At 46.7% G+C, this 12,676-nt stretch overlaps 1 protein-coding gene across 1 annotated transcript in view; it reads left to right on the top strand.

Annotated features, from left to right (window-relative positions):
- The window catches only part of MDGA1 (MAM domain containing glycosylphosphatidylinositol anchor 1), a 137,909-nt gene that overhangs the window by 89,427 nt on the left and 35,806 nt on the right, over nt 1–12,676 (top strand). The window contains exons 9-10 of the mRNA XM_062490317.1: nt 1,906–2,175; nt 5,475–5,626. Of these exons, the coding sequence (XP_062346301.1) occupies nt 1,906–2,175; nt 5,475–5,626 (422 nt within the window). The remainder of the gene's footprint in view (nt 1–1,905; nt 2,176–5,474; nt 5,627–12,676) is intronic.

Raw genomic sequence — 12,676 nt, 5'->3', positions numbered from 1 at the left:
GGGTAGAGACTGCTCTGAGTACATCTGAAGTGGCTATGCCATTTTTTCAAGCCTTCTTTTTTCTCTCCTCTCCCCTTTCTCCCTTTCTTTTCCCTATATCACCAGCTGGCCTAGATTATAATGTGAGACCCCACTGGCTTCAATTAAGGATCAGACATGATTGAAGAAATAGGATAACAGCTAGGGATGGAGATGACACATGCATGGCACTAGGTCTAATCAAGAAACTTCTCACATTATTCTCACTGTGAGGTGGGAGACGTGTGAGCCAAAGGCAAGTCAGCACTTGAAGCACTCACAGACACACATCCCCAGGAAAGCCATCTGTAATGAGCTGACCATACCAGCACAGCACAGCACAGAATCCTCAGCTCAGGGAAGGGCTGCTTTTAATCCACCTTAGAGTTGAGAACAAGGTACCTTGAAAACAATCAGCCATGTCAAAAAAAAGGCTGCCAGGTGTAGGGGATGGTGGGGATAATTGTACACAGGATACCCACAGATGCATTTGTGCCCCCTGGAGATGGGATACTGCATGCCCATGTGTGGGACAGTGCATGTACCACCTTCATCTGTGGTGAAGATAGAGATGTCACTCGTGTCACAAAGCTGGTCTTGCTGGGGTCAGGCTATGGGAGGAGACTGGTGTGCTGGAGCCCTTCCCAGCATAGCTCTGTTCAGGTCAGCAGAGATTCTAAATGACACATGGTTGTTGGTGGACCAGTGTCTGTGGCACTGCAGATGTTGAGTGTTGCAGGTTTTTGGGCCTGGCCATGCTTGGCAACTTGATGGACCTTTAGAGGAGGCAGATGCTCTGCTATAGCTCTGTCAGTCTGTAAGGGCATAGAAACTGTTTGTGGAAGATCACTTGCTTTGAACCTGGAGAAGGTCAGTTGTGATTGTGCTGAAGCAGCTATAAATCAGTTCTCCCTCTTTTACATTCAGCTAACAGATGTTTTGTGTTCAGGAATCTTTTCTCATTTTAGATGGAGAGCTTCTGGTTATCCCAATGCTGTAATGTTTTAATTAAGAGTTTATTGCAAGTGAAACATGTCTGTCAGAGACAGTGGAGATTTAGGTCTTCTCTTATTGCATTAAATAAGGAATAACCCAAATAGTACCAATCCAACTTTCTCCTTGCTGGGCCTCAACCATGCCTAAATCCTGAGGTTCCCATAAAATTTTACAAGTGCAAAAGACATAGCAGTCTCCCTTTGCTAAGGAGGTGAACACACATCACTATTCCCATTCTCACACTACCTGCGGAGAAGCTGACACGGATAGGTGTGACTCACCTCCCAACATCCCAAGGGAATTGTTGCCAGAGATAAAAATAGGACTGAGTCCCTGTAGCCTGTCTGTGATGTGTTGTATTGATGTATTTGGGAGAGGCCCTCCAAAACCCCTTCAGGTCTGTGGGGAGAGCCAATGCAGATCCCTCCATCTAAACACAGTGTCCTTGATAACCCTGCCAAACACTGACAAGAAGAAATGACTGCTTGGGAACTTACCTGCCAGCTCAGGGAGTGTATTTTATGCTGTATAAGAGGACCAGTCATTCTGCTTAAGATCCGAGGATTGAATCCAAGCTGTGATACAGCTGCTGGCATTGCACTTCTCACATGAGAGAGCAGAGCTTGGTAGCTCCTCCAAGCAGTGCTCAGTGTGGGATGAGTACTTGCTAAAGCTTACCCCTACTCATTAAGTGGGAGGGAGATAGAATGTGGCTCCAGCCCAGTCAGAAGGGAATGTCAGATGACTGTTTCTTTTGGTGTGATGGATCCCGGCTTCAACCCCTTGGAAATCATAGGTACCTGTCTTGTCAGAGGCGATCGGGGTGACCATGCTGGATGAGGCAGCTGTTCCCTGATAGCATCCCTGTCTGTTGCTCTGTTGGGTCTCCAGTCCCCCCCGTGGTGGAGCCAGCCTTCCAGGACGTGCGGCAGGGCATGGGGCACAGCGTCACCCTGCGCTGCACCATGCTCAAGGGCAGCCCCATGAAGGTGGCCACCTCCGTCTGGCGCTTCAATGGGAGCCTCCTGGCACAACCCCTGGCAGAGCAGCAGGACTACTCGGAGCTCAAGGTGGACAGCGTCAGCCGGGAGACCAGTGGGAGCTACGAGTGCAGCATTTCCAATGACGTGGGAGTCTCTGCCTGCCTCTTCCAGGTGTCTGGTAAGTCACAGGATGCACATCAGACCAAGCTGTTGGATGGGGTCATGGCAAGCTTGCTTCTCATAAACTGGTGCCAGTACAGTGCTTCCTCTGTTCCCAGCATTCTGTTTAGGAGGAATGATTTTCCGTAAGCCAGCAGGGAGATGGATCTGGAGCAGCAAAGTGCTAGCCACTATTACATTTTAGCAGTGTTTGACCACTTACAGGACTTAAACTCAAGGCTGCCATCAGCTTTCAAGCTTGGACAACCTGTATCGTCAATCAATATTGACCAAGGGGAAGTGAAAAACTCTGCACATCCCTTCCACAGGGTCCAAACCATCTGATTTCCTCTTTAAAAGCAAACAAATGACACAAAAACTGCATTATGTATTCCTGTGCCTTCCCTATGACTCCTGTCTATCTGCATCTCACAGTGCTTTCTAGAAAAAAACATGAGCTGGGAATGGACACTAGTACACAGTGGATTTGCTGCTCACAGTTTTCTTTGAATACATCACTCATTGTAACAGGACTCCTCTCCAGCCACCTGCAACTGCAAAGAGGGATGGAAGAGTTATAGTATCTAAAACTGCACATCTGACCTGGCCTCTCCAGCTGATCATTAAATCTGCTTTTCCCCTGACCCCAGGACTGACTTGGGCACAATTTTCTAGAAAAGCTTTCCCACAAAGTTGCCTTAATAAGCAATAAATTCAGTCCAAATACTCGGGTTTGAGTCCAGGGCCAATTTATAATACTTTTCAAGCCTGGAATGAAAAAAATGAGAATGAGTAACATCCACACAGGCCTGATTTTGAAGCTGGTCTTTCCCAGGGTTTGGGAAAGCTCAGGTATGCTGTAAGTCTGGGATGCTTACAGAAACGGGGGAGCCCAAACTACCTCTACAATTTGGGTCCCTTTTCAGGACCTTGTTCTCACCCTTTGAGATTTCCTGGTATTTGTCTGGCAGCGAATTTTGCTTGAGAGCTTTGGCCGTCTCTGCCCTCTCTACCCTTTTCATATGCTTGTAAGTCTCACATCACTAACTGATAGCAAACCATATCCCTCTATGAGCCATCACAGAAACTGCATCCCTGTCAAGCCTGGGAATGCTCCCAGGAATTTCTTGCTGGTGGCAACAACAAATACATATTGGCACCTGTTGTGCCATGCTGTGCTGGAGATAAGATCCCCTCAGCAGAAAGGATTCATGCCTAGAGAGCACTGATCAGGAAAGCAGCAAGCCTTTATTTTTCCTGCATCCTTTCTCCTTTTCCAAGACATTGATATCTGATGGTAGCTGTTCAACTCCAGACATCTCTGCTTGTGTCCTGGACAGTTATAAATTAATTAGACCTTTTAAGCCTGTAGAGCAACCTGAAAAGTGTTCCAGTGGCTAGAGTGTTCTACTTGGACTCAGGATTGCTGGAGTTTTAATTCCCAACAGCTGCAGAATTCCTGTTGGAGCAGAGAAAATGTCATGGTCTCTTTGTTTCTGTTTCTTCTCTGTGGAAAAAAAATGCCATATACTTTCCTGCACAATAGAAAGTGACTCATTTTTGACTGTGGGGTGTTCAGGTGCACTAAAAATGTAGTACATGCATCTGACTGGGATGGGATTGTTTTCTTCTATGGATGAGAGATTAACTTTCCAAGATGTTTTCCACGGATAGTGAAACATCCAGCCCATTCCCCTTGAGGAAGTTATGAGGGCAGCCCATACTGTTCTTCATCTGCTCCCTCACTAGCCACAAGCACGGAAGGGCCTGAAAGAGAGATGTGGATAATCTTCAGCTCTTCCCATCACTTGTAAGCAAAAGACAAAACTTTCCAGCAGTAGTAAAAGCTTCCAGAAGGAAGTTCTGGAAGTATTTTGATATGCAGCATTTCTATCAAAAAGCGCTTTTTTTTTCCTAGCTTCTATTTCCATATTGGAGTCAATTAATAATGAATTAATACCATGCAAGATGATGATTATCATCAGTTCTCATTTTATTTAGAAATCCATTATAAAGCTTGACTTCCACAGTCAATACAAGTTGAATAAGCAGCAATTAGTCTCTGAGGTGGTTCTGAACTTCTTGCTTGCACAAAAATTCAAGTCAATAAAAATAATAAGAGAAAAAGGACTTGGAAATAAATATCAATATTATACATCTGAGTTCATAAAAAATAAACATTGAATCCTGTCGAACCTAATTATAACCACACAGAATGGCAGGGCCTGTGATTCAAGTGGAAAGGTGCAGCAGGCATCCTGGGGAGATGGTGGTTATTCCTGTTCTGCTCTCCAGCATCCTTTGCTGCCCAGGCATCTTTCTGGTCTCTGCTGGTTCAGATTGGACCTGAGCCCAGACAAGTGAACTTTCATTCAGGTCCAACTCCTGCCTAGGTCAGGACAGGACCTGCCAAAAATTGAACTCCACTGAGTGAAATGATCATAATTTCAAATAGGGCAAATCCAGTTGTGGGTAAGACCTGGAGTTGCCTGTGCTCCCTGTGCATTAGTCTGCCAGCTGCTGGGCTGCATGGCAGGAGCCTTCAAATTCTGGTTGGTAGTGATCCATGACAGAAACTGCTGGGGAAGTGACAGGAAGTCCCTTCTCTGAACCGCTCGTTTTCTCTCTGGTACGTCTTTCCTTCTGTGTTTCCCTTCTCCTGCTGCACTTTGTTTTTAAGGAGAGATGTGGGTTTAAAAAAAGACATCTCTGCCCTTGCCAAAGCTCCCACTGCTTTTACCCAGGCTGAGGTCAGTGTCCTCTTTGCTGTCGAGTTGACTGTTGTGTTACAAAGGGGCTGGAGCACTGTGTTGCCAAGGCAGGGGAGATGCAGAAGGAGCAAGGTCTCCTTTTTAATGCCATGGTCTCTGTGTGATAAATAACACTTTTCCTATGACCTACTGGCCAAATGATCTTCCTCAGGGTTTGTTAGCAGGAGTCTCTGTAAAGCAGCAGATGAAACGAGAGAAATGCCTGTTTAAAGCTGTTACTTCAATCTAAACTACAAAGCAAGAGGGAAAAGATTAGAGCTGGTTCCAGCTGGAGAACTGAAGTTGTTCCCACCTTCTCAGGTGCTGGTCGTGTCCCACTGGTGTTGCAGGGCTGCTAATCCTCCCAACAGTTTAGGCTGGAAAGCAGTAGTGGTTCACAGGAAAGAGTGGCACATTTGTGCAACAGTAAAGGTGGCCATTGTGCTAGAGGCAGATCGATAAGCTGGGTGAGTGGAGCTCTTCCACTCTCACCACATCTCTTTGTAATTTTTGTTCCACTTGATCCCACTCTTTTACTTTCCTCCCTCTTCTTTTTTTTCTCCTCCAGCAAAAGCTTATAGCCCAGAGTTTTACTATGACACTCCCAACCCCACCTTGAGCCAGAAGCAATCCAAGAATTACTCTTACATCTTGCAGTGGACCCAGAAGGAGCCTGATGCTGTGGATCCTATCCTCAAGTACCGCCTGGAAGTCCGGCAGGTAAGGTCTGGTCTCCTGGAGCCCAGCATATGGACTTTCAGGAGGCAATCACACCAAGGTTTCCTTGCTGATTAAGAGCTAAAAGTGATGGAATTGGCAGATCCTGATGGTCTTTCACCTTTCCCACTAAATGGAAGAGACAGGCCAAGTGTTCAGCTTGGTCTTCATTTTTACCTCTGGGGCTGGGTACAGTCGAGGTCTTTCAAAGCCCTGCAGCCCCCATTGGGCTGTTCATGCTCAGTGTTTTTAATGGGGCTTTAGTGGGAACAACGTCTTATAGTCATTAGTTGTGGCACAGATTTTGTAGGCCAAAGATTCAAACGAGTGGAATTCCATCCTCCTCACTCATATGGAAAAAAAGGGAATAAGCTGAAGAGCTCTCCAGGCAGGAACTGCAGGAAAAAGTCAATGGCTGTTTGTGTTGCAGAAGGGCTTTCATTCTGTCACACTAACTAAGCTATTTGGACTATATGAACTCTGCAGGGGAAGAGAAGTGGGTTTCAAGGCTTCTGAGTGTGAAGGGAAATCATACTGGGGGTTGAGGGCTGAGGGAGAGAACTGAGTGAAATCTGAAGACATCACTGGTTGGAGAAGGTTAGGGAAAAGAGTTTGATGTTTTTAAAGAGCACATTATCTTAGCAGGATTTCCAGGTACTTTCATCCATGCCCAGCAAAGCGCCCACATTCAACACTTTTTAAAAATGGGAACACATAAAATTGGTGGTTCATGCCATTCAATGGTAGTTGGGAAGCAAATACATTTTGCAAGGAAAATTTTATTTACTGTAGATAGAAAACAAAATAATTAAAAAGATTCAAGTGTCTCTTTCCTCTAGTTCAGCACAGTAGGCTCTAGTTTTATGTCTCCGTTTGATTGTGAGCTCTCTGGGGTGGGACAGCCTTTGTTTGTTACTCACACTGCATGGAGCACGTTGTCAGTACTTAATAATAATACAGGACCCGGGGGAGTCTCTAATAATGAAGGCAGTTTGTCATAGTAGATCTTCCCTCTGAGCCAAGTTTCACCATTATCAGCACTGCAACTCAGTGAACAAATTTGTAGGTTTTATCCTTCTCCAGTAAGTTGAGGGTTTTTTTCCTTTTGCACAGTGTCTAAAAGTAATCTTGGTTCTAGCCTTCACTGAGCTCCTAGTAAAAGGGATCAAGAAAAAGGAAAATCACTTTTCTGCTTTAACTTATGACATGAAGAAAGCTGAGCGCCATGCAAATTGAAACACACATGCCCAGTTTGGTTTGTAGCCCGTTAGTTACTGCTGTTAATGTTTTGTTTGTTTAGCCAGGACATAGTTGTGACTATTGAGTGCTGTATTTTAGAGGAGCATGATATGGAGACCCTGCTGTAGCCCAGTCATATATATGGAAGCTTTGAGAGATGGCTACAGATGTCATCATGGTGGCCTGGAACTGAATAAGGAAAGGCAGAGAGAGGAGGAGAGAGGGAAGCTTTGTTCCAACTTCTGTCAAGCACATGAAGGAAATAGGTTTTTTGTGATACTACTGTAAAAAATTAACCCTGTCCTGGCTAAAACGAAGACACACTGGAAAAGGTTTTCATGGTATTACCTCCTCCTGGCCTTTCTCCAGTGAAAACATTGACATTTCGTGGTGATGTCTCCACCTCCATGAGCCATACTGAGGTCTTATGGAGCCCTTTTAATTTGCTTGTCCTGGAGGATCACATCCCCTCTTGCATCCAGCCTGCTGCTTCCCTCTGTTCATGTGCTGCCTTCCTGGTATTTTCACTCTGACATCTCACTTGGGCTACAAGCAGCCTTGTGACACCTTCTGACCTTTCACTCCTTCCCTTTTTCCGTCAGCCTCTCCCATGTCCTGCAGATTCTGCTGCTTTATCACACCTTCCTCTCTGTGCTGGGGCACCTGGGCTAAGTTGTGCGTCCTTCTGCTCTGTCACTGGACTGCAAAACATAGGGACCTTAGTGAATATAACTGAAAAGCTCAAAAGCCTAAAGATTTCTGACTGGAGAGCTCTTAAGAAAGGGGATTTTTCTGCCTGAGTGTGGAGCTGCTGTTTGCCCGCACACACTCCTCACTGAATTCACTGGCTTTCCAGGCACTAGCTGTGGTGGCACAAAAATCCTCCTAGAGAGCTTGGATTGAAGTGCAATATTCTCCTTAGGTGGAACAGGTCTTTCACAACTGATTTATTGCCAGCATCAAGCTGGTGAAAGCTTACCCAGCCAGCCAGCCCACCCTCTCCCCAGTCCTGGGAGCTCTGCAGCCTCAGTGGTCACGACAGGGGCTCTTCAGTGCCGGAAGGATGAATGAATGTGGCAGCCTGCAGTCTTGGGTTGGTGAGGGCTAGCAGGGGGAAGAGGGGATGGAAAGAGGAGAATTAACTCCTGTTGAGGTGGAATCCAAAAGACAATCATCTGCGATGCCCACTGGTTGCAATTTAGTTTGCTGGTTTTCATTTCACACTCCCTGGTTTGCTCAAGGAGCCCTCGGCATATGTAATGTGAAGATCCCCAAGTAGCAGGATGCTTTGCAAGGCACCTGGGAACACTTGAAATAAATTTGCTTGCTGCAGCTGCTGAAAATGGGGCTGGGTGAGAGTCAGAGTGCTGCTTATTAATTGGCTGGCACCGTGCCTCCTCCAATTCTTTCTGTTCAGCAGCTTCCTATGGCATTACTGGGGGGATTGCAAGCAGTCTGGGGGAATCTGGTTTTCTAAACAATGTGTGGGGGCTCCCAGCAAGATGGGCAGATGCACTTCCACCAGAGCTGATTGTTCCCAGCGCTGCAGAGTGGTGCAACAGACGCACCAGTTCCAGTAGAATAAGAATTAAGTTTTGATTAAAACCATATAAGCAGCTTTACAGCTTGGAGCCACTGACCCAGGAAAACACATATGATAGCAACTAGGAGCAAGCTTCTTGTGAAGCCTCTACTCTATGTTTGGGCAAAGAGGCTGTAATTTCCTGGAAGGTATTGTTCAGGTGGGCTTAGGCAAAGGCATTGCTGAGCAACATTTCAGAGGGGGAAAACGTGCCCAATGAAGAACAGCAGCGACCCCACAGCCATCTCTCCTGACAGCTTGGGAGGTCTTTCCTTTCTTGCTGCAAGGCAACTGATCCAAATTCCAACCACCTTACTTCACCTTAGTCGATGACCTCAATGAGGTCACAGCCTTGGGTGGTTTGGGTGTCACAAGATGCCACAAGGCTTTTGGGCTATTCGGTCAAGTTTTTTTTTCTGCCATGGATTCTTGCAATGTAGAAAAGGCACTGAAGTACTGCATTCCAACTGAAAATTATTTTCATTGCTTGGGGATTCAAAGCAGCCTCCCCAAACCAGATCTTTGCTTAAAAAATAAAAAGTCTTTTAAGTTGCTTGTTTCTCTCTGTGTATTTTATACCCGTCCCAGGGCTCTGCTCTAACATTAAAGAGAAATGAAAAGCCATCTAATACTGCAAGCAGGTTGCATCATGGAGGAAAGATCTAAGCTGGGCTGGTGGTTATGGTTATGGGGGATACTGGCAGAATAACTGTGCACTTAATGAGCTGGAACCCATCTGTGACCTGAGGCTGCAAGAGAAAAAGGAAGGAGAAGCTCTTGGTGCAGTAGGAAAGTTTAATCTTCATTGTTCCCCTCAAGGCGACCTGAGGCTGCTGTCTCCTCTGTACTTTCTCATACACAGGCTCAGGCCAGAACTGAGCCAGCTTTGCATATTCCTGGCTTCCCCTCCTCAGAGCAGGCTGAGTCTTCCTGCCAGACAGACCCCTGAAATTTGCACTGGGCCAGGCCCCAGACCGGTTTGTTAAATTAGCTCCCTGGGTTGTCACTTCAGATTAATTCCTGTCAGGAAGACCATCTTTAATGAGACTGGCCCTGTGCAATGCCTGAGTAATTGTGTGGTCTCTCTTTGTTTGTACTTTCATCCCCTCCATGTTGGATAAACATTCCCTGCTGTCTGCAAAACTCATCTGGGCTTGGGAGCTGGCTGCCACTTGCCTCATCAGCCAGCCAGAGCAGCATTAATGAGAGCTGGGGCAGTGGGGAGCCTGCATACCATGTGGGGAGGTGACAGATAATAGAGCTGTTGGGACAGACATAAGACAGGGGCGTTAGCAGGAATTTAATGACTGTGATTAGAGTGGAAGGTTAACTTGCTCATGGCCATCCCAACACAGCAGGAGAGGTTTTACACCGATGCCCATGGACTATGGATCTGTATCACTTCATTTCTTCTCAATTGTTCTTTTCCTCTCCTCTGAGCCCATTTCAGCAGTGTCTATTGTCACCTTTCTTTGGCTTCATCACCTCCTGGTGTCAGCCACCCCTCCAAGGGCAGGGAGGTCTCCCTCTGTGCATTGAGCAGGGGTGGTATGAGCAAAAGGGAGGATGAACAAGCAGTGCACCTGCCCACACTTTCACCTAAATGTTTGCTTGGGAATGCCTTTGGGTCCCAGATTAGAAAAGGCTGTGACTGCAGAAAGGTGGTGTACGTGAGCAGGTGGTGATCCTTGCAGCAGCCCAGCCGCGTATCCTGGAAGGTGAACAAAAATTCCTTTTCTTCTGCACATGCAACCACGGCTTCAGGCAAAGATTCTCGGAAAACGAGCAGCTGGCACCTTGGGGGTTGCCTGGGGTCTACACCTCGAGGGTGGGGGGGGAACAGGACACCAAAGGCTTGGTGAGGAGGCAGCTCCGCACAAGGCAAAGTTCAGGGTGTCCGATTTCGCTTTATAAAGGCTCTGACATTTTGCTGGCTCCACAGCACACAACGCTGTCATTGCCAAGGCAACCACTGCAGACCAAGTTGGGTACGTAGCTCTCATCCCAAGGCTCTCTGGTGCACTGTGACCCCCCTGGCCCCATCCTGTGCATTCCCACAGTAGTATTGCAGTGGGGTTTTCAGCTGACGGATGCCGCAATAGCTGAGGAGGTGATATCTGGTTCAGGACATAACTGCTTAAGAAGCAGTCAGGGTTATCCTAGTTTTCATACTAGAAAATGAAAAGTTAAAGAAGAGTTGCAGCTTGTGAGCTAGGGAGGTGCCCATCCTGTTCTGGATAAAATGTGCTCTGTGGTGCACTGGCCTGGTGTTACCTAGGAAAAGGGAATGTGATGCCACATCCACCAAAAATCCTCCAGCTGACAGGGTGCTTAATTAGACAGGCCAGTTTGATGTCCAGGGTAGGACACAGACAGGGCACATAGAACAGGGATGTGTGAGTCCCTTTACCAAGAGCATCACAGTCCTAGCTGGCTGCAACCAGGGAGTGTGGCTTTTCCTGAAGCAGCACATGGTGGCCTTGGCTGCACGTGAGATGCTCTGCAGACAGAAATACTCATGGGGTGTGACAAAACACACCCCTTTACTGTTCATTGTTTTACTCGATACGGGCTCTGCTGGTCTCCTCTCTCAATGGTGTTAGGACTGGGGACTCACTTCACAGCGTTTGCCCAGAACTAAATCTCAAAGCAGACCCTCTGTTGCAGGATGGCTTATAAGTCACATCTGTCAGAAAGCTTCTCTAGTCCTCTTTTCTTTTTTTTGCCTACCTTGTCTGCCAGTTTGATGTTTGATCACAGGCTGCTGTCATATGGGATGTCAAATCAACGCAATTCCATTGACCTGCAGAGCCATCCTCTGTAGTGGAAAAAGCTCTTTTTTTTAATTTCAACTTTTGGTCAGGCAGTGAGAATAGGCAGACTATATCTGTGCTCTCAAGACAATTGCATTCAGTTGTGCTAGTAGCCTACGTGATGCTGGGCAGGATTCATTCCTTAGGAAGAGGTGGAAAAGGATACAGAAATAAGCCAGTGTCACTGGAAGGTGTGTGTGGTGGATGGTTTGAACTGTCATCATGATGCAAAGCCAGGGAAAGCAAGAGAGGGGAGAGGAGGCACTGCCTTTCTAGGCTGCAAGAGGAGGAGGGGTTTGGGACTGAGTGTCAGCTACATGCTGATGGAAGGAGAGCTGGTTGGACAAGCAGTCCTTGAAGCTCAGTAAGATTGCTGTGTGGGACCTGGAGGTGAAGCAGTGTCTTTGCCACAGGCATGTGGGACTGAAGACAGCAGAATCTTACCTCAGCTGTGCTCTCTGCTGCCTGGAAATGGGACTCACCATCAGTCATTGCAGCTGATAGCACATGGAGCCGTCTCTCTTTTCATCCCTAGCAATCTGTCACAGAAGATTCTGCTAGAACAAGGTCTTCTTCACCTCCATTATAAGGGAAGATCACAGGGTAGCTGAATGTTTGGTGGGGGTGGAAACAAGGATCTTTTTCCATGTTTCATGTTTGTACTCTCTGTTGGCTAAGCTGACAACAGCAGAGCCTCCACCAGCACAAAGGGAGGGAGTTTTGCCCTGGCCATTACTCACTGCAGGTGGAGATGTCTGCCTGGTCATGGCTGTTGTTGGCTCTGTCAGCCAGAGGATCCAGCCTTGCTTTCTACAAGGGTGGCTGAGGGAGCTTGGCACAGGCCTGACCAGCACTGATGGTGCTGATTTCAGTGGAAGTGACTGTTAGCCATGGGAAAAGGTTTCCTCCTTTGGTAGTCTTAACCATTTCCAATGCCACTGTGGGGACTTCTTCCCTTTGCCCATGAGAGCTTAGCACATGATGCTTAACTACTGAATTAGTTTGATTAATTCTGTCTTTTTGCATTCACAAATTGCTCTTCAATATGATACATGGTTTTCCTGAGCTGTTTTTGCCTAGTCCACAGATCATTTGTAATCAGTTAGTTGGGAAAATTAGTAATATGAGCAGTGGCAGATTAGTTGTGCTTCAGTCTTAAGGTATCATTTCTCTTCTGTGATTATCCAAAGTAAGTAAAGTGTAGTTGGTTGACCTTGGCTGGATCCCAGTTGCCCATCAAACTGTCCTATCATTCTCCCCTCCTCAGCAGGACAGGGGGAGAGAAAATCAGATGGAAAAAACACAGGGTCAACATAAAGTCAGTTTAATAACCAACAGCTAAGGCATGTGCAGAAGCAAAGGAAAACAGACAATTAATTCTTTACTTCCCATCAGCAAGCAATGTCCAGCCACTCTGTG

The sequence above is a fragment of the Cinclus cinclus genome, chromosome 3 (assembly GCF_963662255.1).
Source record: "Cinclus cinclus chromosome 3, bCinCin1.1, whole genome shotgun sequence".
In the NCBI taxonomy this organism is placed as follows: Eukaryota; Metazoa; Chordata; class Aves; order Passeriformes; family Cinclidae; genus Cinclus; species Cinclus cinclus.
This window is presented reverse-complemented; position numbering and strand designations above follow the sequence as displayed.